General features: G+C 40.6%; 1 protein-coding gene across 1 annotated transcript; it reads right to left on the reverse strand.

The window, feature by feature from the left end:
- Positions 1-422: 422 nt before the first annotated feature.
- slc25a48 (solute carrier family 25 member 48) lies at positions 423-27,980 on the reverse strand. Its single transcript, XM_028589831.1, has 7 exons — positions 27,765-27,980; positions 19,732-19,775; positions 18,959-19,030; positions 16,512-16,764; positions 8,491-8,778; positions 4,391-4,524; positions 423-822 (listed from the first exon to the last, which is right to left on the reverse strand). Exons 1-7 carry the CDS (start codon positions 27,817-27,819, stop codon positions 718-720), a joined length of 951 nt encoding a protein of 316 aa, XP_028445632.1. The 5' UTR covers positions 27,820-27,980; the 3' UTR covers positions 423-717.

Raw genomic sequence — 27,980 nt, forward strand, 5'->3', positions numbered from 1 at the left:
TGTGTAATAATAACACCGTATAAGTGTGTACTTCTTTGTCTCAGGGCCACAAAGAAGAACAATGGCCTGTACCGTGAAAAAACTGCAGGTGTGCGAGCAGTTTCGTTGAAAAGTAAAAAGTCTGTTTCAGGGCAGACTGATCCCAAAACCAAAGTGCCTCAAGAGGAACACACGGAGCTCTTTGGTAAATTTGCATCAGACATACTCATCCGTTCCATAATGAGAACATTGACAACAAAATCACCCATGTGTCCCCAGTTGGCTTTGTTATGCTAATAGTTTAGCATGTCTAGTTGTACAAAAGAATCCCAAAATTGAAAGTTGAATAGCTACCCATCAAACGAATATTCCGATCCAGCCCTATTGTAAAGTAAAGTTTTTTATATATATAGCTTAACACACATACATGTTCAGTACTGCAGCCAAGGTTGTGCTCAGGAAGACATGGATAACTTTGGTGTCCTAATTATTGGTAATTAAAAATGTAGAGTACTAGTTTCAAACTTCATTGATCCAATAATCAAACACCAATCTTCGTGTGGAAAGAGGGTCAGCAGTGGCTACATCAGAGAGCGAAAAATATTCACTCCACAGCGATATGTTCAGAAATTCTGATGTGTGAGCAGAGCCTCACAGCTACTAAAAACTCTCTCTCGTCTCAAAGAAACTGGGGCTCGTGAGCGTGATTCCTTTTCCTACCAAAATGTTTCCTTTGCCCTAGAGACTCCTGATGAACCGCAGCGAGAGTTCGTAGGTCAGGAACATGGTGGCGCTCATCGGGAAGCCTCGGATGGCGTTGACCGTCACCCCGCGGAAGAAAACCTGCACACAAGGACGGACAGTTATAATTGGGTTATCTGGGACAACGGACAGTCATCGACTGTCCCAGAATTATCTCAATAGATCCATTACATCAGCAGTACCTGGGAAAGCTAATCCACAAAGCAGTTATGGCATATAACTGCTATATATGGCAATAAACATTATAGACAAATTAAAAACACTTTTCCATTTAAAACGTTGCATCATACAAGACATGATTGGTTAATGGACACATGATGGGTTACTGTATGTTTCAGCCATGAGATATATATATATATATATATATATATATATATATATATATATATATATATGTATATATATGAAAACTTTGGTTGCTTGTAAATCAGTTTTAGGCATCTTGTTTTTGCCCAACAGTGCACTGTAAATCTTTGATGTGAATTTACAGCTAAAATCTCACAGTATCTTACTGTTTTAATGTTACATCATACTGTAAATGCAATGCATTCTGGGAGAAAATAATATTACAACACTATCTGTGAATGTTAGAGATTACAGGTATTTACTGTTAATGCCAATGCATCTTAATAAAAGGAAAATAAAGGACAAGGCGGGAAATACACTGCAGCCGGTATATTACTGTAAATTCAAATAACACAGTAAGAAAATGTTCGTCTATTTACAGTAAAATAACGTTTATTCACTATTAGGATTGTACACTAAACCAGAGCATTGACACCAGATAGCCTCACTGTTTCACAAAAACACAGTGTTACATGTTTTTGTCCTGTAATAACCCGAGTCATGGATCTGGGACCACCAGGTCCAGTCCCATGTGTTCAAACACCAATGACCTTCCGTTATTGATCCCCAGCACGGTTTTCCAGAATTATTGAAGCGTTTCCATGTTGGAAGTCTGGGAAGTTTGTCTACTTTTTGCAACCTTTGGCATTATGAACATCAAAGACCCTGACACCTGGACACTGTGTGTTGCAGAAGATTTTGGTTTTAGGCCAAAAAAAGCTTTTTAAAGCAGCACATCTGCAGTTACTTTCATAAAACACATAACAGCTGCATCACTTATTCCTGCTGATCCATCTTGTCTGTATTTCATTATATTGTCAGCTATAGTTGTTTCTGTTTTGTTTTCTGTTTTTTTGAAGAATGACTCCAACCATGTTTTTTATTAGATATATATTTTATACTAGGGATGCATCGTGAATCGGTTAAAAATCTGTATAAATGATTAAAGATTACAACCAGTTGTAATGATATAATGAATCGCAATGCAATTTTTTAATGGCCTAGGGCTTAAACTTCTTTAGATTCCGCTTGTTTGTTTAAGATTTTATTATTTACTAAAGGTTCATACGTGTATTTTGTGTTTCTAATAGAACATGTTTACATGTTCAAAAAACACATCTTTCTCATACTATCAATACGTCTGTCTCTTTAATCCTCCCAAAAAAGCCCAGTCTGCTCCGATTGGCCAGAGTGTTTCTTGGAATCTCCGTAGCGCTCCAGTTTTGGTTCACTAGCTAGTATCAGCTGGAGCTACTGCAACGGCGTATATAGCAGGACTTTGGACCATGATAAATCACAAATAAAGACTTCTAAACCAAATATTACACAACTGGACATGTCCCAGGGGTAAAGTGACCGGAATTTGGGGATAAATGACTAGGATTGGCCGCCAAGATTACAACTATCTGGCGGTAGCATGCAGCTACTTAATAATTACCAGTATGCTAACGTTAGGTTGTAATGGAACGCAACTGCACTTTCTACTATCAAAAGTCGCAGATAAAGGCTTCAGAACCAAATACTACATGAACAGAAAATGTTTCAGGAGTAATGTGACCCGGAATTGGGGAGAAATTAACAACATTAGCATGTAGCTCCATATGACAATGTTTACACCGCAGTAGCTTAAAAACAAAAAAAACACTCCAGTCCTGCCTACCTGGAGCAGATAACCAATCATAGAAGAGCGGTTCGGTGTTTTAAGCGACACCGAGCAGAGAGTCGAAAAAATTAACCGGAGCGTTCAGAACAGTAGGAAATCTGAACATTTTAGCTCACGTAGATTTCTCTTAGAGACGTTTACCTCGTAATTTGAAGTTGAACATGTTAACATGAAAATCCAACATTATAACATTGTGGATATGACAGAAAATACAGACAAGCATAATATGTCCGCTTGTTATTTTGATGTGGGATTTCTTTTAAAAACCTTTTAATAACTTTGTTGATATTTAAGATAACATTTCAGAGTCACTTTTGATAAGAGGACTAGGTTTATATAAATAAAGGAATATTTTTCAGTCATTTGATTGTGCAGCTCATTCTTTTAAAAAAATAAATAAAAAATCCTTCAACTGGTGAATCTCATAGAATCCTGATTTGAGTGTACCATTGTATCCCTAATGAAAAATGAAATAAAAAAAATCAGATTATCGATTATTTTCTTCAGTCTCTCTCAGTCACAAGTGAGTTGTTTATACTGCTCGTGTAGATGTGATGCTGCAACATGATCTTTGCACTGAGAGAGGCTCGTCTGGATGCCAAGCTTTCATTCACTGATAGAATCACGCGGTCCGGTGCACTTTCAGGGGATTCAAGTTCTGAGAGAACACAGCTAGACTCTCATTCTCGGGTTACAGTGTTTCCTAAAGCATCACATCCAAACCATGGAACCATCTGTTGGATTTACAGCAGTTAGTACAGTCAGCCTGGCTGGGGTAATTGAGGGGTTGGAACTAGAACAAACAGTACATTCTTTTAAACACAATGCCCTTTTGTTGTATTTCTATGAATAACTTTTAACTAACTTATTAACTAACTTTTAAAGGCGCAGAAACACCAACCCGATTATTGGCTGTCGGACAGTCTGGCGAGGTCGGTGGCTCGGGTCTGTTCGGTGTGTTCCGTGCCGTCGTCAGTCAGCTTTAATTTGGGCTGTTTTGACTTGTTGAATCGGCCAGTGGGCAGTCGGACCTAATGACCTATCTGATCGGTGGAGTGCTAGCCCTTGACTAGCGAATCAGTGCACTTATGTTAAAACGCTTACCGGAAATGACGAGCGGGGATGAGCGTGACGAACGCCTCTCAAAAACTGACGAAAATCTTTCAAACCGACATTTTTGGATCAAAAAAACAGACAGATTCAGCAACTGTATGGCTTATTTCTCGCTTAAAATTTTTTCAGAAACAAGTTTCGGTGAACTAGTTTCGTAAAATACGAGATCGTCGGTTTGGAAATTCGGGAGAAGCCAGACCCACGTGACGCGTTTGCCATTTTCGGTTTTTATTTTTTGGGCGACAAAACAGATTAGCGCTGCCTGCTGTTAAGGAGACGTATTACGTCTCTTGCACGGGCAGATCGTATGCTCAAATCGGCGTCGCTTTGGTGTGTTCCAAGGCACTTTTTTGACCTCTGGGAGCCGACTGATCGGTCCGACTGCCTTTTCTGCCGACGGGTGGCTTTCGGGTTGGTGTGTCAGAACCTTAAAATGCAAGCCATCTCTCTTGACAGCATTGCTGTGTTTGTAATGAACATTTCCAGGATTGTATTGTGTTTCTGCTGTAAACCAAACTGGTCTCTCACCTGTGCGCCCTCCGTCTTGTAGCTGTGGACGATGCAGTGTAAGATCCCCTTGTACTTCCTCTGGAGCTGAGCGTCGGCCTGCATTCGACTCTTCACCACATCGGCAGGAGTCGCCGTGACCCAGGAAATGGACCCTTAAGTAGAGAAGAAGAACAAGCTTTAGCTCCTGCTGTCAGCATGTGAAAGGGAGTCACAAACCCTGGCATAGGGCTGGGTATCGTTCAAAAAATTCCGATACCGGTACAGATACCACATCACAGTATCATCTAAACCATGGGTCTTAAAGGTTTTTTTAAGCTTAGGACCGTTTAACTAAATGAGAGACAGAGCAGGGACCCCCTACTGCGTATTCTGTATAAAATGAAGTTACATATTAAACTGGGCCTACAAGAACGTGTAGTGAATCCTTAGGATATACTGTATCTGTGGATGTCTGTCTTAGAGACTACTAGGCCTGTAACAATTATTACATAATTGCAATTTTTTTTTACATAATCATTGTTTCGTTGTTTAACCGCAATTAATTGCTAACATTAGCTAAGGTCCTATGGGTATGACTGATGGTAATTGTTGGTTTTATGTTCATTTAAGAAAAAAATTCAATGTTTTATGATAATAAAGAGGCGTTATTTTACTTCATAGGCTGTTTACCTGTGTTGTTACATTATCTGGGTCAAATGACCATGACAAATGGGTTTAATTTGTTTGTAAAAGTAATACATTAAATAAATATTTTTAAAACTTTGACTGAAAGAGACAATTATATTGTTAATCGCCATTATTTCTGAGACGATAAATCGTACAGCAAAATTGTTGCAGGTTTAGTGACAACTTTACCTATAGGCCAGTTAGCCTATGTATCAGTAATGGTTTTTTTTCACAAACAAGCTGAATTATATTTGCTAATAATTTATTGGATTTATGTTAAGAAAATCATTTTTATTATTTAATAATCATTTTTATTTTTTAATAAACTTTCAAAAAATAATTTGGTAGCATTGAATATCGCGATAACAATATTCCTTGTGATAAAAGAAGATATTAAAGTGTACTCAGTTCTTCTTTCAGTATTCTGCTAAAATACAACAAATTGTTTGGTGAATTTAAAACAAATGACAGGATATCATCTCCAACATTCTTTTATTCAACGAATTGAACATTGAGTTGAATTTAAACCACTAAAAAAAGAATGACAGCTACATTATATAGTGCAGTTTTCTACTGATGTTTTCTTTCAACTATCTGAACATGTGACATGTCTTTGGCGACATGTCGCAGCCTTTCGCGATGCGTTTATTGCGCCGGTTAATATTGCGATGACAATTAGAAAACAATATTGTGCAGCCCTAGTACAGAATTTAATAAGGGTTATCAGTTAATCTGACGAGGCAAACTTTCCCATGTTGTTTCACTACTCAGATGGCCTTTCCATCTTCATATAATAAGGTCAATAATCGTCAATAATCTGAACAAATAGAAAACACTCACACGGTTGACTGAGCAAATCACGGTCAATCTGGGTGAGCACTTACATGTTGCTCTAGTTTGGCTCACTTGAAGCTGATGTACTTGATCTTGATTCTTGCTGTTTCCAATTTGCACCTTCATGGTTGCATGTACTTACTGGAAGTCGCTTTGGATAAAAGTGCCAGCTAAATGACATTTAATCTATATTTTGCAATACAAAAATACTTATTGGAGTACTTAATTTGTTACTGAACCAGTTTAATTCCTGGATGTAAACATTACTTAACCCTTGACCCATTCTTTTTTTTCTTTTTTTTTAAGTTATCTATATCAGAAAAATGGGTTTCTTTCAACCAAATTGCCCCAAAATAATATGGATGAATGGGTGAACATTGTGTGGAACCCATACAACGTTCTTCACAGATAAATTTAAAGATTACTTTTATTGAATCTGGGGTCATTGAAATGTTTAAATGGTTTCCAAACACTATCCTGTCTAAACTTTGACATAAACCAGTCTGTGATTCACTTAACATCCTTAACTTTTAGTCAAAAATTTGGTATACTGTTGTATAAATTAGGTTTATTGACCATGTATCAAAAAAAACGTTGATATAAGTGACAAAAACTTAAAAAAAAAAAAAAAAAAAAACGTCAAAAGCATCAGAAAAAAACGTCGGAAATAGCGAAAAAAATTACATCTCTACCCACAAGTTCATACTCGACAGAAGGAGCAACAATTACTTTTACTTCTCCACCATTCTGAACCAAATATACTGAATACTTTTAACTCCAACACTCCTTCCATTATAGTTTGTGCATGACAGTAGCGCTGCAACAATGACTTGATTGATCAATGATTTTGATCGACAAAAAATTAAATCAGCAGCAATTTTGATAATCGAATAAACCGTTTAGTTCTTTTTTTTTGCAAAAATGTCAAACATTTGTTGCTTTCAGCTTCTTAAATATGAGGATGTTATGACTTTCTTTGTCATACATGACGGTAACTGAATGTTTCGGACTGTTTGTCAATGAAAACAGACATTTTAAGACATCACCTCGGGTTGTTTTAAAAAACAAAAAAGGCATTTTTCTAAATGTTCAGATTTAAAATACTTGTTGCAACCCTGCTCCCAAAGCTGCTATTAAACAGACTGACCCAGAGAGTACTCTGGTGTCACAGTTTGGGATGATGCCGAATGCTATTTAGTTTACAGTACACTGCTCAGTTTCAGTTGCTAAATGCTCTGATGGAATCAGCAGCTGCGCTGCTCTCACATGTCGATACAGTGACTCTGAACAGCCGTGCATAAAATGTTTACTTCACTGTTATAGAGCAGAGATCTTCAACATGGGATCCGGGACCCCTAGGGGTCCTGAGAGTTACTGCCAAATTATTGTTAATTTTTCGAAAGTTTTCCAAGATAATTAAAATGTGTTAACAACAAATCCAACATTCCAACAGCATTATTAGCAAATATAAATCAGCCTATTTGTGAAAAAACCCATGCATAAAAAGCATACTGGCCTATAGGCTAAGGTAGTCACTAAGGTAGCCATCCACAGATACAGTTCATTCTAAGGATCCACTGTGCCACATATGTTTAACATTAAAACATGATTTATAAAATCATGCCAGCAATTATTTTAATAGCGTAGTATTCCATGCAAAAAAAGGTATGTCTTAAAATTTAATAAAAGTTTTGCTCCGTCTCTCTTTCAGTTAAGGGGTCCTTGGCTTAAAATTAGTTGAAGACAGCTGTTCTAGAGCAGTGTTTCTCAAATGGGGCTATACGTACCCCTAGGGGTACATTGGAGTACTACAGGGGGAAGGTTTTAAATGTTAATTAAAAAAAAATATCAGTCATGCATAGTTCCTAAAATAATTATACTTTAATAATGAATGAATTGGGTGAAGTGTTTTTCAGTTACAATCTTGTTGTTTAAATCAGATACTGATGGTGCAGCGCTTTAATGCGCCTTTTTATACAGTATGCTTTTTTTTTCCCTACCAAAAATATTCTGGTCAATTGGTACTAAAAAATATTTTAAAAGGGAGTACACGAGGGTATCTAGTTTGAGAACCCCTGTTCTAGAGGATATAATAGCTAGATATACTGCAGTATGCCAACTCTTGGTACAGATATTATCTTTTAATGAGGGTCATCAGTTCATCTGAGGAAGCAAACCTTCACATTTTATTTCTGTTTTTTTTAGTCCATCTGCCAAGGGTATAACTTTGGGTTCAACACGGGGTTCAATCGATTCCGATTCGGGTCACATGCTTATTTTCACAAATAAGAGTAAAGTTTAATTTTGAATCAATGGCTGTTCCCAGTTTTACAGAGCTTTTTCAATGTACAATAAAGCCAGACTAGAGCGCTGCTTACTGTGCTCCAAGGCTGCAACACAACAAGCGCCTGATCGCTTCGGAAATATTAAATTGGGAAGCGATGATCGGATTTGAAACTAAATCCTCTAAATGATTCCAATAAAGAAACAATTCTAATGGAATCGTAATTTTTGAAACAAATCCAAGTTGGAATCGTTTCTCGATGCCCAATCCTACTAATAATACACATTGCTAATCGGTCTATCTAGCACGTCTCTGTGCTGTGTGTGACATTTACCTGCTAGTCCTCCAGCCAGCCAGATGGAACCAGGGTGAAGGCTTGACGAGGCGTCTGGCTTCAGCAGGTCACACATGATGGCGTAAGGGATGAAGTAGAGCATGTATCCAGGGACGTCCCTCAGGATCATGGCCCCGGCCCCCCTGTACAGGCCCTGCAGGCCCTCGGTCTGCAGGATGCTGCTGATGCAGTGGATCGGGCCTCGGTAGAGTCTCTGGCTGGGGATGCTGATGGAGCGCATAGGGATGTTGGTGCCATTCGATACGTTGCCGGCAAGTTGCAAATTCTCTGTAGAACAGGAATTAAATGTGGTTAGCAGGCCATGCTGTTGTCGAGCGGGTACGTTGTTTCCTGCTACTGTTGTCGTAGAAACTGGTCTGTTTCCTGATAGATTGTTGCCTGTGTGATTGTTGAAATCAGTGGTGAATCTTTAAAGAACTGTTTTGATCTGGAGTGCATACATACATTTTTGCTATTTTGTTTTAACATTTTCTCTCATCAATCATTTAAAAACACAAAAAATACAATTTATATAATGAGTCTGTGTTCAATGTAGCAGATTTTGTACTTGGGTTGTTTCTTTTTACACACTGCAAAAGAAACATTTAATGAAACCAATTGACAAGTTTGAAAAGAGACCGTCTAAAACATTACGTCCACGTCTTAAGTACCTTCCTGTACCCGTTGACATACTGTACAATGGGAGTGGAGCCATAAACTCTGGCAGTGTTCCAAAAATTAAATCATCAGAAAATTTGATATTCAAATCAAAAGTAACTGTTGATTTGAATGTTGATTCGAATATCACATTTTTTTGCCACTAAAATATAGACTAAACTGTTCGGCCGATAGTCGAACCTCGGGTTGAGGAGGAACAATGCGGATTCCGTCCTGGTCGTGGAACAACGGACCAGCTCTTCACTCTCGCAAGGATCCTGGAGGGAGCCTGGGAGTATGCCCAACCGGTCTACATGTGTTTTGTGGATTTGGAGAAGGCGTATGACCGGGTCCCCCGGGAGATACTGTGGGAGGTGCTGCGGGAGTATGGGGTGAGGGGGTCTCTACTCAGGGCCATCCAATCTCTGTATGACCAAAGTGAGAGCTGTGTCCGGGTTCTCGGTAGTAAGTCGGACTCGTTTCAGGTGAGGGTTGGCCTCCGCCAGGGCTGCGCTTTGTCACCAATCCTGTTTGTAATATTTATGGACAGGATATCGAGGCGTAGTCGGGGTGGGGAGGGGTTGCAGTTTGGTGGGCTGGGGATCTCATCTCTGCTCTTTGCAGATGATGTGGTCCTGATGGCATCATCGGCCTGCGACCTTTAGCACTCACTGGATCGGTTCGCAACCGAGTGTGAAGCGGTTGGGATGAGGATCAGCACCTCTAAATCGGAGGCCATGGTTCTCAGCAGGAAACCGATGGAATGCCTTCTCCAGGTAGGGAATGAGTCCTTACCCCAAGTGAAGGAGTTCAAGTACCTTGGGGTTTTGTTCATGAGTGAGGGGACAATGGAGCGGGAGATTGGTCGGAGAATCGGGCGCAGCGGGTGCGGTATTGCATTCAATCTATCGCACCGTTAGACGAAAAAGAGCTGAGCCAGAAGGCAAAGCTCTCAATCTACCGGTCAGTTTTCGTTCCTACCCTCACCTATGGTCATGAAGGCTGGGTCATGACCGAAAGAACGAGATCCAGGGTACAAGCGGCGAAATGGGTTTCCTCAGGAGGGTGGCTGGCGTCTCCCTTAGAGATAGGGTGAGAAGCTCAGTCATCCGTGAGGAGCTCGGAGTAGAGCCGCTGCTCCTTTGCGTCGAAAGGAGCCAGTTGAGGTGGTTCGGGCATCTGGTAAGGATGCCCCCTGGGCGCCTCCCTAGGGAGGTGTTCCAGGCACGTCCAGCTGGGAGGAGGCCTCGGGGAAGACCCAGGACTAGGTGGAGGGATTATATCTCCAACCTGGCCTGGGAACGCCTCGGGATCCCCCAGTCGGAGCTGGTTAATGTTGCTCGGGAAAGGGAAGTTTGGGGTCCCCTGCTGGAGCTGCTCCCCCCGCGACCCGACACCGGATAAGCGGACGAAGATGGATGGATGGTTTAGTCTTTATTTTGGTGGCAAAAATGCCAAAAGTTTGCTGCTTTCAGCTTCTTAAATGTGATGAGGTTATGATTTTCTTTGTCATACATGACGGTAACTTAATGTCTTCGGGTTTTGGACTAGCCTGGGAAAACCCTGACGAACTTTCAGCAAATTTGAGATTTGCTCTGCAAGTCAGTCTGACCAAGAGCCCATTCAAGCCCAATTCCAATTTTTCCAACTCGAGGCACCAATCACAACCTTTGAGGCGGGCTTTACACGATGACGATAGCTCAGTGACGGCGAGCAGCTTTTTGTTTACATTCAACATGACGGCCACCGAAGCACAGGAACCCGTTGATACGGCTGTCGTTGCTACGTCACCCGGATCGTTGGTCTGATTGGCTGAAGGACTATCCAATTACGCTCAGAGACATTTGAGCGGTGTCCGTTGGTGACGCCCCTTTGGAAATGGGCTGTGAATGAAGCTTGCCCAGACCCACTCTCAGTTACAGGGTCTGGTGTCAACCAGGATAGGTTTGGACTGTTTGTCGAATAAAAACAGACATTTAAAGACATCACCTCGGGTTGTTTTAAAAAAAACAAAAGGCATTTTTCTAAATGTTCAGACTTAAAATACTTGTTTGTTGCAACCCTGCTCCCAAAGCTGCCATTAAACAGACTGACCCAGAGAGTACTCTGGTGTCACAGTTTGGGATGATGCCGAATGCTATTTAGTTTACAGTACACTGCTCAGTTTCAGTTGCTAAATGCTCTGATGGAATCAGCAGCTGCGCTGCTCTCACATGTTGATACAGTGACTCTGAACAGCCGTGCATTAAAAATTTACTTCACAGTTCTAGAGCAGAGATCTTCAACATGGGGTCCGGGACCCCTAGGGGTCCTGAGAGTTACTGCAGAGGGGCCACCAAATTATTGTTCATTTTTTGAAAGTTTTCCAAGATAATTAAAATGTGTAAACATGAAACCAACATATTAGAAGCAAATATAAATCAGCCTATTTGTGAAAAAAAAAAACATTGATGAAAAGCGTACTAGCCTACAGGTAGGCTAAGGTAGTCACTAAGGTAGCCATCCACAGATACAGTTCATCCTAAGGATCCACTGTTGTACGCAGGATACGCTTTGTCTTGGACATAATTAAACATTTCCTGTGGTCTGCAGTTCAAATGACTAACTTTGTTTTATTGTAGCGATAAAAAAAACTTATATTTTTGCACTGAACAAGATCATGCACCAAGTATCATATCAGGTTTATCACATCAGGTACAATTCAGGCACAATCACAGCAGTGTGTGGGTGTAATTGGCTACCAAATTGGGAGAAAGGGGGATACAATTGGATACAAATTTATGAAAAAGTAAATGTGGAAACATAGGGCCTAACTTTTTTTAAACATAAAAACATTTCACCAGTAGTACCTTGTTGTACTCATTGACTTACGGTGTTACATGTGTTCATGCAAGACTTTATCTTGGACATAATTTCCTGACATTATCAGAAAACATTTTCTCCGGTCTGCAGTTAAAATGACGATAAAAAAAACGTATCTTATTGTTCTGTAGAAGATCATGCACCAAGTGTCATATCAGGTTAATCAAATCGACAAATCAGGCACAATCACAGAAGAGTGAGCTAAAATTTATTTCAAACTGTCGCCTGATGCTTCCTGCTTTCCTAGTTTGTACAATCATAAAACGAGTCTGCGTCATTAAATGACTAGGCCGAAGTGTGTTTAAGGGAGTGAATGAAACCAATGTGAGTCATCACATGAGGACAGGTGTGAAGGGTGTGAGTTCATCAGTAACCATAAACATATAAAAAGCTATAAATGTTTTAAATGCCAATCCTATCTTGTAATTAACCTGCTCTGACCTCGGTTTTACTGTTTTACTGCTGATCATAAGCGGCGCTAGGCTATTTTTAGGGGTGCTGAAGCACCCCTAAAAATAAAGTCCTTATTGTGATAATGTGAGATCGTTTAGTGCTCAAAGTAGTGGCGGTTTTTGGCACGGGCGAACCGGGCAGCCACTTAACTTAAAAAAATATATAAATAATCCTCTGGGCCGCAAAGCGTTTTTCTGTTTTCTATCATTTCACTGTGTGGGGAATTGGCATATCAGCGCCCCCAGCAGCTGCAGGCGCCCTGCTTGCTGAGAGAGGTCAGCACCCCCTACTTTCACAATGAAATGGACTAGTCCGTCCCACAGTGCGCCGCCAAAGATAAACGGTGACAGGAGAAATGGGAAGTACACAGAGACGGAGAAAGACAAGTCTAAACGGTCTAAACCTTTCTGTTATGTCAATGGTCTAAATGCCAAAATGAAAAAAAGTTACCCAAGCGGCTCAAATAAAAGAAAAAAGCGAAAAGACATGTTTTCGGGAGTAGCAGGACCTTCATCAGCTCTACTTTGGTAGCCTACACAATGCATTCTCTGTTGATTAGTTGATTACATTTGCCTTCTGGTTGACAGCACAAAGGAGCGAGGAGAATAGAGAGGGAGAAGGGCAGAGAGAGCAAGATGAACAAGGTGAGAAAATGGCTAGGTAGCCTATAAGACATGTATATAGTAGGACTACTGTGTTTTATTTTCTCTTTTATTTGAAGATTATTTTCTAGTTGATTACAAAATGTTTTGTATGTGATTGTCAGTGATATGACGGAGGGAAGGAGATAGAGGAGAGAGGAGGATGGGGGAGAGAAAGAGAAGGATGGAGAGAGAGTGGACAAAGAGAGGGACCTGGAAGAACCAGGTGAGAAAGTGGACATATATTATACGGGCAAAAACACTTAAAACATTCCATTCACATTATATTTACATATGCATTTCATGGAGGACTAGGCTCTTAAGAAAAAGAGATGTTGTGTTTTCCCCATCTGGTTCAGAGGCATTATTAGATTAGATGAAAAAGTTGAAAATCAACAGCAGAAAAAAACATGAATAATCTTGTCTAAAAATATGTTAAGGCTTATTTTACCATTCAAGGTATGCGCAGTGGTGTAGCTCCAAATTCTGGGTCCTGTGAAAGGCATTTTCTATGGGCCCCTCCTGCAGCCAAAGCTATGAATTCTAGCATATTTTTGGGCCCTCCTCACATGAGGGCAGTTTAACTTTACATTCAAAGTGGAAATTAAGGAGCTTTTACTGCATAATTAAGATAGCTTTTTTGGCCAGCTCTTGTAAAGACAGACTAAATTGTTAAAATGTTATTCTGTTAGAAAGATAAGCATTCTGATAGAAAATGAGCAAAAAAAAGTGTCAGCGCATGGACACAGTTCTGTTAAACAAACAGTGTAGCATTGCTTCAATTTCAACTTCCACTTAGGCGCCTCCTAGTGCTCCATTTCAATTGCCAATTCAACTCCTGTCAGCACTTCCACTTTAACCACCACTTTAACTTAAAGTACCTAAATATTCCCTTTTACTACAACAGATATATTCCAGTTTCTGCAGTTCTAGTTGTGTTGCTTCTAGCTTGTGGGGGTGGGGGTTCAGGTCTCTGTGGCTTAGTTATGCCATCATAGTAAGCACATGTGGTTATAGCATGCTAACTTGCAAATGTAATTCACTACTGGTCATTTCAGCACCAAGTTATTGCTCAATAACCAATCAATTCATGTATCAATACATTCCATTCAGATTCATTTATTGGTTGAATGTAACTCGACAAAATGTTTGTAGCATGAGCTACCATCACTGTTACCTGCTGGCCAGGGATCCAAACTGTCAGAAAGGAAGTGGGAGCTTCCAATGGGCTTTATAGTAGAGGGGACTTGGACTGTACCATTTTGAGTAGCGTACAGAGGGGGGTTTCATTGTTTCAGGGACTTTTTTTATGTTCCCTAAACTACTTATATTGTCAATATTTCTATATTAGGGCAATTAGAATAATGATTAGAGATAACTGTTGGTGTTTTTACACATACTAATTTGTTTGTTTTAATTGAACTGACTTTGGTTTGTCTGTTGTAGGAGCTTCCTGTTTTAAAAGAAGGTGTTTTTTCCCTTCATTTTGGTACAGTGTTCTTTCTCAACCTCACCGAAACCAGCCGGAGCTTCTTATTGGCGTTAAGTAAAGTTCAAATAAAACATGCAAAGATTACCCCCGGCCTGCGTGTGTTCTCCTTCCACCACTCGGCCAATCCTGACAGCCTCCATATCAACTGCTACGCAAACTTCTGGTAGTGCGTCTTAATGTATTAGTAATTATAAATTATATATTATATATACAATTGCAATTTTTCAGCAAAAGTAACTATAATATTGCTGTAATTGTAGCCCTATCTAGTTTATCATTTTTACTCTCGTTTCCAAACACAACACTAAGTATCCATATCCGGTAACTTAATTAATTGGTAACTGACGCAATTAGACGCAGTAGATTGTGCCATATTTTGGAGCATTATTATCACCATATTTGTATCTAAAACGTTGGAAAAGCTAGAGCAGATAATAAATAAATAACATTAAAAAAAGCTTAAAGACAAAACCTGCTAAAGAAGTCCACTGGGGACCAACTACAATTATTAGATCGGAGAAAAGTCATTTAGTTAGTTTTGATGCTGCAACGGCTTAAAGGCTTAGCCTTTTAATGGTAGAGAAAACCCTGCTAGGGAATTATTAGCTTGGAGTGAAGACGAGGTGGAACTGTTACTGAAAAGGTGTGTAAACTACCTAACCGATAAGAGTGACCGACGTGCATCGTAGTTTCCAAAGGTCTCCGTTTGTGTCCGTCCAGACTACAAAGCAACCCCGGAGTTTTCAAACCAAAACGGGGGCAGCAGTGTTTCCAAATGTGTCCTTTTTAGGGGCTCGGAAATGCCGGAGTGGTGTGGACGCGAAGTGTGAACGTAGCAAAGTATATTTGTTTTTAAACCAAAACATAGAAGGGTAGATGTAGCCTGTGTCTTCTCTTCATGTTTTATTTTAGGGCATATTTTTCCCTCAGTGACAAATTTAAACCATTTGTGGGCTGCACAGGTAGCCTGACAAGCCAGACCCACATCCAGATGTTGGGTCTGGGAACTCACCATTGACGGAGCTCGATCCGAGGGGCGGGATAAACGATTGTCTTTCAAATTCCCTCTGCACGTAATAGGATAGCGCTACAACCAGGCAGAGCAACGAAGAAGGTAGCGGAGCTAGTTGATAGATTAAACTTTTGCCGTATCCGGTCGGCAAAACTCCGAACACATCTTCCTTTTTTAAGAATGATTTCTGTGCCGTTCTTTGTTCTTTTATCAAAGAAAAGCTGAACTCCAAGTCTTCCAAAAGACCGCTGTTCCCAGCTGCAGCAGCCATAAGCCCCGCCCACCGACTCTATACACAATGTGATTGGCCTGACCAAAATTTGGTTTTTGCAGCTTGAAAGTCAACGGAGAGTGCCTTGACCCCCTCTGGCTGTCAAATAAATTTGCTGCCACTAGGGGGAGTCTAGATTTCTAGGCTACTGCACAGGCATTTCCATGTAGAAAAGACTATTGTTTACAAAGGTACTTTATTGTCACATACACATACATGTAGCGGAATTCATTCTCTGCATTTAACCAAAATCTCAAGGGAGCAGTGTGCCGGCTCCAGATCTGAGCCAGTGCTTTGATCATGGGCACTGACTGGAGAACCTCGTACATGTTTTTTGATGGTGGGGGGAAACCAGAGCACCCGCAAACATGGGGAGAACATACAAACTTCACACAGAAAGGCCCAGAACCACCCGGATTAAAACCAAGAACCTTCTTGCTGTGAGGCCACAGTGCTAACCGCTGGGCCACCGTGCAGAAAACCAGAGGAAAAGTTAAAAAAACAACCCAAAAAACAGTCTCCTATTATTTTCAGCTTTGAAAGGAAAGGAGGAATACATTCTTCCTTGTGGTTTCCTGAAGGAGGAAAACAAAAATCCCAAGCCAAAAAAAGAACAAAGCAGCCCTGATTTACCTGCTAGAACCATCTGCGTCTGCATTTGCAGTCTGATCTTGACCAAGTCCACCGGGGCTCCCAGGCCCACTGACACCAGACCAGTAAGCATGCTGGCCACAGTAAGGTCCGCCATGCTGCAGGGATGCCGCCCGTCACCATAGCGATACTTGCTAATGAGTCTCTGTGTGTTACTGAAGGTGCCAAACACCACTGAGTTGTAGACGGTGATGCTGGCCAGTGGGAAAGACATGCCCTTAAAGAAACCCATGACCTGAGAAACACAAAGGAAGTGATTATTCACAGACAAAAAAATAAATAAAATGACATATCCTTCAACCAACAGTACCAATTTTAAATCCAAAAGTACACATGTGCATAGAATGAAAAATGGGGTGAAGTGGCTGCCAAATATTTCTTTTACAAAAGTATTCCCTCTTTACAGGGGGAGTTTTGGGAGACACACATCTGTCCACTGCCTGAATAAACCACACATGTTTGGAGCGCTTAACAGTGCTTAAAATGAACAAACCAACCACAAGGATGCATACCACACTGTCAACCTTGTATCACACCCATGTTGTTCTCACTGACTCACAGAATCAGGCATGACTTCAAGAGAGCATGGATATCAGCTAGACTCCCCATGTTTTGGTGTCTATGTCAAGTTGAAGTTCGACATGACTCAATCATTTTTCTGTTTTACTGGAAATGTGTTGCTGTAATAATTCCGATTGTAGAAATGATTAGACTTTTGGTGACCTTTCATTGATCATCTTTTCAAAGCTTTCAAAATGACTTCACGAGCTGGCTGAACTCAAAATAAAAATGAAGCTCGCAGCAATCCTGCTGAGAAACTGGGTCAGGGAACCTAGTCAAATCTGTAAGCTCATGTTTCTTTACTCTGGCAGATACATCTGCCCACCCACATTCAGACAGACTTCCAGCAGAAGAGAACCTGGACGGGCCAATCACAACCGTTCATCTCATGTGGCACGGATTTAAGACAATGACTGACAGAGGAGCGTCATGCTTACCAAAATTGACCACGGATGTATTATTAGAATAGATAATAAAGATACAGCGTTCGAGTCAGCGCCCCGTTCATTCCTAAGAGAGGTACTTAGTGGCATATAAAGCCATCATGGAGCCAAAAATTACCCAAATGATCCGCACTACTTCCGGTTTGGCTTTTTGGCAGATTAAATTAAATTTAATCGTGCGGCTCTTCTCGACTTTCCAAATTTATGGACCAAATCGCTTCAAAGCCCGGGGCACTTCCTGGGGTCCTGAACGTAACTGCCATAGTGCATCCATTGAACCTAACCAGGCTCACGGAACTCAGATCAAACTGTCAAACTGTGCTGTGCTGATCACATTAAATGGAAAAAAGCACCAGCTACTTAATAGTGAGGACTGAATCAAGTTTGAATAAATAGATACAAAGTGCTGCGTGCTGTGGTAGCAAGCTAGATTCAAATAGTGGCTGTCCTTAGTGATTCAGACACAGATCCAGTTAAGTCTAAGGATTCGCTGTGCCACATGTACAGTATGCGTAACATTAAAACATGATTTATAAAGTCATGCCGACAATTATTATTTCAATAGCTTAGTATTCTATGCACTAAAAAGGTTTATATAAAGGCTTTAGGCTGCCCTACACGTTATTGTAGGCCCAGTTTAATATGCAACTTCATTTTATACAATATATGTAGTAGGGGGTCCCTGCTCCGTCTCTCCTTTAGTTAAGGGGTCCGTGGTTTAAAAACCGTTGAAGACCCCTGCACCAGGGCAAAAGGTACAGAGTCTGCTAGTGGTTTTCTGTGACTGACCTCTTCACAACCGCCATCTGTATGACTGGCAGTTAGAGGTGTTGAGCACATGTGCAAATCTGCGCTGAGTCAGCGTTGAGTCACACTACTGAGAATTACTGGTCAAGGGTTTGTTTCCCAGGATAATTAGATGCTTTTTTTTTTTAGCTTACAGTAATTGTCATTTGACAAGTCACACATCATGTTAGCATCATCAGCACTTTTTGGACCAGACAGTTCATTTGTTATAAACGAGCCTGAAAACAAAAAATCCATGTTGAATTTAAGCATCTCATGTGAGCTGAGTTCTGATTTTGTTGTTCAGTTTTCAGTATAATTCCAATGGTAAAATGACAGTAAACCAGAGCACGTTTTTCTCCCATCCCGGAGTGCTGTGTGGATTAGGTCCGGCAATGTGATACTGGTGAGGCAGTAACTCAGTCCGTGGGGACTTGGCTTGTGAAACGTATGGACCGGCAGATTGAGTGGTGCCAGTTCGCTGCCTGGGCAGTGCCGATGTGCCCCTGCTAAAAATACCAGGTACCGTACCATGGCTGATCCTGCGCTAACTGCTGAATTGCATGTGTGTGCTGTGTGTACGAAGAGGGATTTGTGAAACATTTTAATGGCCAATCAACTTGTGGATTGTGTTTTTACCGTTTCCTTCCTGTAGATAGTGAGAATGCAGTGTAGAGTGTTCTTGTAGCCTTTCCCCGCCTGGAGCCGCGTCTGGAGGACAGAAACCAATTAGTTTCATAACAACATAGAATAGAAAGCCCAAGTCTATCACCCTTCATTTTTAGCTTGCCTATGTTCTAGTGCTGCAACAAACGACTATTTTTAATGTTGATTAATATTCAGATAACTTTCTCGTTTAATCCATTAGTTTTCTTGTAGATTACTTGTTATCGCTCTCTCTCTCAAAAGACTGAAACCTGATCCTGAGTTTTTCTGTCCAAACTTCCAAGATAAATATCTACTCTTGTCCTGGATAGTAAAATGTGAGAAGATGCTTTTCAATAATAAAACTCTGCACCAAATTTCGAAATGGAGCCAAAACTATATATCATGTTCAATATGGATTTGTCTCCTTTTTAATTTAAAAAACAAATATACAAAACTTCACTGGAAACTTTGTAGCTGCACATTACATCGTGGGTGCAAGTTTGTTTAAGTAATCAAAGTACTTCTCAGTGTGAATCAAGTGGTAACACAATGTGTTCAACATGGCAAATTAGCTCTTACATAATGGCTAACTGATCTGACATAACAGGTAAACCAGAAGGTACCACAACGAACAAGTAAACATCTTGAACATCTGCCATTTAAAAAATAAATAATCCTATATAACAACTATAAATCAGAACAAGGCAGTGATAACGTTTGGGAGTGGTGTGGTAGAATCAGAAGTCTCTGGGAGTCTTGAATACCTTCACTGTGTCCAGAGGATGGCCCACCACCACACTGGAAGCTCCTGCGGACAAGAGACAAAGAAAAACACACACACACACACACACACACACACACACACACACACGCACACACGCACACAGGAGAAAATGAGTGCAAAAAAAAAGACAGAGAGGAGGGAGGGAAAGTCGGTATGAGGCAGAGGCAATAATACAGTACATTGACCAGCGATGGAGTACTCGAGTCCTGGACTCGGACTCAAGTCCGACTTGAGGTGCTCTTCTCTGGACTTGCGACTCAACTTGGACTCGTGCACTGATGATTCAGACTAGAGGATTTATGGAATCGGACTCGAGCATTAATGAAATAGAACTCTGAAGTTTGATGACGTTTCTGACTACTGTTAGGTGTAATAGGCAGTGATGGAGTACTCAAGTCCTGGACTCGAACTCGAGTCGCTGTACTCTGGACTCGTGACTCGACTCGGACTCAAACTAGCATGGCAGTAAGCATGATCTGGGGGGACTAGCACAGCAGTAAGCATAATCGATCCATATATATATATATATATATATATATATATATATATATATCTACATACAATGGTGTATTTTTTTTACAGCGCACAGAGAGGAGCTGCCGTTGCTCAGAGAGGCTATCGTTACGTTAGCTGCTGGTGTTCTTGCCGTGGGATTAACTGTACTAATAAGACCGTTGAAACACCGCGGCCACGCTGCTGTGAAAGCTCCCCGAACGTCATTTATCAGTCTGGTTGTTACCCCTCTCAGTGGCAGCTCCTCCACTCCATATCTTTGTAACGGAGCTAACTGGAGCTATAACCGCTAACTGGACCTAAGCGCTAATCAGAGCTAATCGTTACCAACCGAGCCTTCAGTTCTGCCTGCCTGTATCCATTAACGTGTAGGTTATATGGACTCGAGCCCAAATAAAACCCTTCAGTTTATTAAAATGGCTGTAAAAGGTTTAAATTACAACTCAGAGTTGTTTGAATGACAGAAATCAGCTCAAGGTACGGCGTAGCGTTAGCATGCCAGGTTGATGCTTTCTCTGCGGAGTGCTGACTGATTTGCTCTCGCGAGTCATGTGACCACATCGCAGCCTTTGCGATTAGGAAATCGTATTTTAACATATCGCGATATTATTGCAAATGCAATTAATCATTCAGCCCTACTGTGAACTAAAATAAAACAGCACATTGTAGTTTCTGTATTTATTACCAAAGCATGTATCAGTAATACAGTCAAAATAGGGCAAACAATTGAGTTGGAGACAAAGGAGAAAATATGCAAATGTGTGGTTGCTTCGTGCCATTAAAGTTCACAACAGTTAAATAGATAGAAAGAGAGAGAACAGGTGTGTGTTCCATGTTGAGATAAAGCTTAGAGTCCTTTAGTAAGCGATCCAGAAAGAGACTGGTAAAACTGGGCAGCCATCATGGGGCCACTGTGCCATTGTGCCCTTGTTAACACCCCCTGTTGTGTGTGTGTGTGTGTGTGTGTGTGTGTGTGTGTGTGTGTGTGTGTGTGTGTGTGTGTGTGTGTGTGTGTGTGTGTGTGTGTGTGTGTGTGTGTGTGTGTGTGTGTGTGTGTGTGTGTGTGTGTGTGTGTGTGTGTGTGTGTGTGTGTGTGTGTGTGTGTGTGTGTGTGTGTGTGTGTGTGTGTGTGTGTGTGTGTGTGTGTGTGTGTGTGTGTGTGTGTGTGTGTGTCACCCACAAATACCCAAAAAGCACACCCAGCACACATGGTTGCAAAGTTATGAAACAAAAAAATAAGCACAGATTGAAAGAAAAATGAGCTTCATCTGACGTACTCTTTTCTATTCCATCATATGTTATATTGCCGTACTACACGCTAATATTATATTACTACCTTTTAACCATATATACAGTACTTTATCTCATAGCCTCATAATCTATCAGATAACACACATTCTGATTTCTGATTGTTTGCATCATGATCTATATTACATTTAATAAATTACATCTTTATATTAATTCAGAAAAACACTAAGTGCCATTATTTGATTCAACATATCATCAGCCTGGTGTACACTTTGGTTACCGACCTCTTTGTATTTATTCGATTACTTTTAGAGCTGCAAAGATCAATCGATTAATCGATTAGTTGTCAAGTATTTAATTAATCGGCAACTATTTTGATAATCGATAAATCGGTTTGAGTCAAGATTTGCTGATGTCAGCGTGTTAAATGTGAATAGTTTCTAGTGTCTTCTCTCCTCTGTGACAGTAGACTGAATATCTTTGAGTTGTGGACAGAACAAGACATTTGAGGACGTCATCTTGGGCCTTTTGGGAAACAAAGATCCACATTTTTCACCATTTTCTGACATTTCATAGACCAAACCACTAATCCATTACTCAAGAGAATAATAGTCAGATTAATCGACAACAACACGGATCATTAGTTGCAGCACTAATTACTTTATCTATTTATCTGTACTATCGCCACATTGTGCCGCCGTAACAACTGATATTCCCCTCTGGGGCTCAATAAAGGTTTATCTTCCTTTACAGCTGCTACCATATCTGCCCTCCCTGCAGTGCCATTCTTTTTTGCAGCAACCTGTTAAGAACTTTAAGAAAAACACTTTAAAATGCAACAATAAAAAGTTTGCTTTGTTACCTTTTACAATAGTGCTTACTTTTTTAAAGCGTAACTCCCGCCAAAATGCAACCTAGGGTCTTTTTGTGAATTTGAGTCAAACTTTCGTTTAAAAGCATATTTAGGACGGAAATGCCACTTTTAAGATTCACCATGTTCTCGTTTTCGGTCAAATGGCCTTTTGAATGGGAGTGCTAGGGGCACTACTATGATCGCTTCAAAATCACTATTTTTAAACCACTAAGAAGGCTCGACACAACTTGAAACTTTGTAGCACCAGGGGCTCTACACATGAACTCAGCATTGAGAACATTGTTTGTGTACACAAAGTTTACTAAAAAGAAAGGTTTTAACAACTCACTGTAGCTGTTGGTTTTTCCGCTCGCCGCCATCTTGTCAGTCAAAAAGTGCTGATCTCCGAATGCAAATGAACAGACACCATAGGAGGAAATGTCATTCTTTTATGAGGCTCCTTTTTCAACTACAAGGAATATTGTTTTTCACTAACGACAAAACAAAAAATTATCCGTGCAAGGGCTGGGCAATATATCGATATTATATGGATATCGATATATGAGGCTAGATATCGTCTTAAATTTTGGATATCGTAATATCCTGATATGACACAAGTGTTGTCTTTTCCTGGTTTTAAAGGCTGCATTACAGTAGAGTGATGTAATTTTCTGAACACACCAGACTGTTCTAGCGGTTCCATTATTTGCCTTTACCCACATAGTTATTATATCAACATAACTGATGATTATTTATCAAAAATCTCACTGTGTGCATATTTTGTGAAAGCACCAATTGTCAACCCTACAATATCGCCACAATATCCATATCGAGGTATTTGGTCAAAAATATCGGGATATTTGATTTTCTCCATATCGCCCAGCTCTAATCCATGCACGTATATGGAACTAAGCTTTAGGAGCTTTCCATCTTTACTCTCCTCCCTGTTACGTTGCATTCGGAGATCGACTATTTTTGACTGGCGAGATGGACGGGGAGCGGAAAAAACCAACAGCTACAGTGAGTTGTTAAAACCTTTTTAGTAAACTCTGTGTACACAAACAATGTACACAAAAAATTGTGATTTTGATGCTATCAAAGTAATGCCCCTAGCACTCCCATTCAAAAGGTCATTTGACCGGAAACGAGAATACGGTGAATTTTAAAAGTGTCCTGGAAGTGGAAAGTCGTGGATATAGACTAGATGATTGGCCACCGCAGCGTGACGTGGGGTTCAGTTTCTCCAAAAGTTGAGTCCTTCTCAACTTTTTGCCGCAGGCCTGCTGCATTTTTTTTGCGTGTTCTCCCTGCAGTAAACCCTGCCGCAGCCTAAATGCACACCGTTCAAAATGAATAGAAAGACCTGCGTTTTTGCCGGACTGTCGGATGGCCGACGCAGGCAGTCTGAATGGACCTTTTTCACAGCAGACATGTTGACTTGTCATAGTAGGAAAAGCACAGCTGACATTGATAATCTTAACAATGGCTCAATTCCATCAAGTGTCACAATACCAGGACCTCTCCTAAGTGGAATGCAGCCATCATTAATGGTTTAATACCAGGGCCTCTCATAAGTGGAATGCAGCCATCAGTAATGGTTTAATACCAGGACCTCTCCTAAGTGGAATGCAGCCATCATTAATGGTTTAATACCAGGACCTCTCCTAAGTGGAATGCAGCCATCATTAATGGTTTAATACCAGGACCTCTCCTAAGTGGAATGCAGCCATCATTAATGGTTTAATACCAGGGCCTTTCATAAGTGGAATGCAGCCATCATTAATGGGTTTGAATACACCTGTGCTTTTCCTACTATGACATGTCAACATGTCTGCCGTGAAAAAGGTCTATGCAGCCTAATGGCGTCAAAACTTCACTGGTTACCAGTCCAGTATAGAATTCAATTTAAAATCCTGGTCATTACTTTCAGAGCCTTGCACGGTCAAGTTCCTTCATACATCTCTGACTTGATACAGCTACATACCCCCACCCGTAGTTTGCGATCATTAGGTCAGATGCTATTAGTGGTTCCCCGCACTCATTTTAAAACTAAAGGGGATCGGTCACTTGCCTCTCTTACTACATTGTGTGGATTGTGTTTAATCTTTTAAAAAGCAGCTGAAGGCTCTGCTGTTAAAGCAGGCTTTTACTTAGTCGAGGGGTTTTTATGGTTGTTATGTTTTCTATTTGTATTTCAATTTGCTTGTATTGTATTGTAGTGACTTCTTGTGTTGTATTGCATTTTATTGTGAAGCACTTTGTGATTTTTATCTGTGAAAGGTGCTATACAAATAAACTTTACTTACTTACTTACTTACTTACTATTGGTGTCCTTGGTATCCTTTCATCTCTAATGTATTCTTTTCTGACAATCCTTTTTTGTTTCCTTTTGTTTAATTTAAAGGGTAACTACGTATTTTTTCAACCTATTTCAGTGTTTCCTCTATGTTGATGGCGGCCCGCCACGTTAAAATGTCTGCCGCCACGGTATCAGAAATAGGGCAGACGCACAACAGGGTTTCTGCTATGTACACCGCACACTGCCGCTCCTTCAGCTGTTTATGAAAAGTCATAAAGTCATAATTACACGACTCTGCAGAGCTGTGTGCTCTACTGCAGTGGTTCCCAACCTGGGGTCCGGGCACCCCCAGGGGGGGCGGCAAAGATCACAGGGGGGGCGCAAGTCTTTATCTGGTTTGAGGTTGAGGTAAAAAAAAATATTTGCACATGCTAAACAAATTATGATAATACACTAGAATATATAATGTAAACAAAAGTCTGTATGAAAACTATATATTTTGTTGTATCCTCGTTTTTCCTGCCGCCACGGCATCACTATTTTAACATGGCGGAGAAACGTATAGTGCTGATAATGGCTCTGTATCACAAAAGAAAGTAAGGCTCTATCTCGAGAGTTATCTCAGCTTCGGTTTCGGGGGGGGACTCAGCTTTTCTTAAACATGAGTAGGGGGGGCGCCAAGGAAAAAAGGTTGGGAACCACTGGTCTACTGAAGGGTGAGCACCTGGAACAGTGACAGGACGTCATCACTCGCCAAGTCATGGCAACCAAATAAACAACAGGGCGAGTACTACTTGTCACTCAATCTTAGGCAAAGTGACGAACAGCGACGAAAGCCACGACATGAAATCCGCACTCACGTGGGTCCCGTGAAATATGACACCTACAGTTTATTGGAAAATAGCGTTGTGGACACTGCATTTGATGAATTTACTCTTTATCAGACCCCAGATGAGACGAGAAGCTAACGTTAGCGAACGCTGCGGTGACGGTCCCTCTGCCTTTGACGCCCCGCTGCAGGAGAACGCTGTATTCCTCCGACGCGTTGTATTAACGTTACCGTTTAAAACGCTTTCCAGGTTAGTGGGGGTGCATACAGCTCAAAACCAACATGAAAAACATAGCTAGTAATGTTCACTCGCCGTTTAGTTTTGTGGTCAAACTGTGTGTAAAATGAGCGGTGACATTAAAACCCTGCGGTACCGTGTATTTGCTGGATGGTTTCAAGGTAACGGTCGGTAGCTAACATTAGCAGATAAGCCGGGTACTTTTTGACGTTCAACACCCCCCGCCACTCCCCTCACCGCTGAAAAACATTCTAGAGGTAACACTGTATTTTCCTATGTTTTTGTGTCTGACTGATAGGAACAACAATCTTTGACATTGGTCCAGTATTAAGCGAGATCGCTGCTGTTGGTAGCTACAAGTTAAGTTAAAAGGGCAATTGGCCAGCTTATATTTACATTCACAGAAGTGCTCGTTTTGACGCTGACAGGCTCAGATTAATATTCTAAGTGTCTGACAACATTATGGAAAGGATTTTTAAGAGGTTCGACCTTTCTGTTAAAAAATAAGATCCTTTTTTAAAAACACCCACAAAAATTACATTCGCTAAACCCACCAGACTCCATGTAAATAAACAATAATTTTAGCATTGTAAAATACACTTCATTCAAAGTCGACAGAAACAAAATAAAAGTACGAAAAGCCGTTTTGGGTCGTCTTTCCACTTTGTGGAGTGAAGGTTAAATTCCTGTGGCTTGAGGTCAACCCCAAGCTAGGGTCCTGGGGACTGCCAGGGGCCTTTACAGGGTCACCGGGGGTTAGCAGAACAATAAAAATATGCGTTAACTCGACTACTACGACAACTTGAATTCTCTGAAAGGCAATGCATGCATTTGAATGGCCTGTTTGGTTGTTGCTTTCAGCTATTTGTTGCCACCCAAACTAACCACACAAAATCAATCAGTGTACAGTCAAAAGATGTTGCAGCACACCGTGTAACATACGATTTTAAGAGACTTTATTTACCTCAAGCGAAATGATTGTGCAGAAGTTGCAGTAGGAAAAAGTGCAAATAGAAAATATATACACAATGTCATACAAAATGCCAAAAATATTGTGAAATTAAATTATTGTAAATTATTTATTTTTGGACCTGAGCTTTTCTCTCAGTTAAGCTTCACGGATTTCTTTTGTAGATTTTTTTTTCTTTTTCCTTTTTTGAAAGGATTGATAACAGAACTTTTGTTGTTACATTTGCAACATTGCTCGCACACAACATGAATATTTGGCGCCCTTTCAAATTTCTCATTTATTTTTATATATATATTTATATATATTTTAATTTGTTTTGTGGTTTTGGTGGACATGGATACTAACTCTTACATAAACTTTCAAGTTTAGTGTTCTCAGTTAAAACTTGAGTCCCTGCTTCTTTCTTCTCATGTTTTATTAATCACTTGTGTTTACATTGTGTTATGTAAGAAATTACATTCAAAAGCAACAGCGCCCCTAGCTGCCAGGACTGTCACAGCATGTAGTCCAATTTAGAAAGTTCTTCTTTTCCTCAGCAGAATAAAAACGTCTACAAAGTCATTTTTGGAAGCATTTGTGGAAGTGATAACGCATCAAACTTCTGCCATCATTTTAGTTCAGGGGACTAAACACTGGAGGCGAGTGTTTATTTAGCTGTGTAGGTAAAAGAAGGGGGGGGGGGGGCGTTGATTTTTCTGCATTCTCTCCATTATTTACACTGGATATGGATGCATGGAGTGCAGCGGTTTCCCTGCAAAAGGTTTTTACCATTTTCCAAAAAGAACACCTTGTGCCTGTTTCTAAACCTGTCTTTTCTTCCATGCAAATATAATTGAATCCAAACGAACATGCAATTATGTGAACCATCCCCCACACTGACCCGATGCACACTGGGTAACAGAGGCTCTCTATCTCTCTGAATGAAAGGCTATGTAAATAAATAACTCTGTGTGTGTGTGTGTGTGTGTGTGTGTGTGTGTGTGTGTGTGTGTGTGTGTGTGTGTGTGTGTGTGTGTGTGTGTGTGTGTGTGTGTGTGTGTGTGTGTGTGTGTGTGTCACTCACCGCCGATCCACCCTGCGATAAAATCATCCATCCGAAAGCTCTTCGAGGTCTGCATCTTCAGCCAAACTTCAGCTGACTCTCTCTCATCGGCCTGTCAGCGACAATAAAATTAAAAAAAGTTTATATTTTAAGTTGAAGGAAAACAACCAAGCTTCGGGTTTCTTATTGATAAAGTAGCGGGCAGATCTGTGTGTGAGAAACAGAAGAGTAAAAAAA

The sequence above is a fragment of the Perca flavescens genome, chromosome 10 (genome assembly GCF_004354835.1).
Source record: "Perca flavescens isolate YP-PL-M2 chromosome 10, PFLA_1.0, whole genome shotgun sequence".
NCBI classification, from domain to species: Eukaryota; Metazoa; Chordata; class Actinopteri; order Perciformes; family Percidae; genus Perca; species Perca flavescens.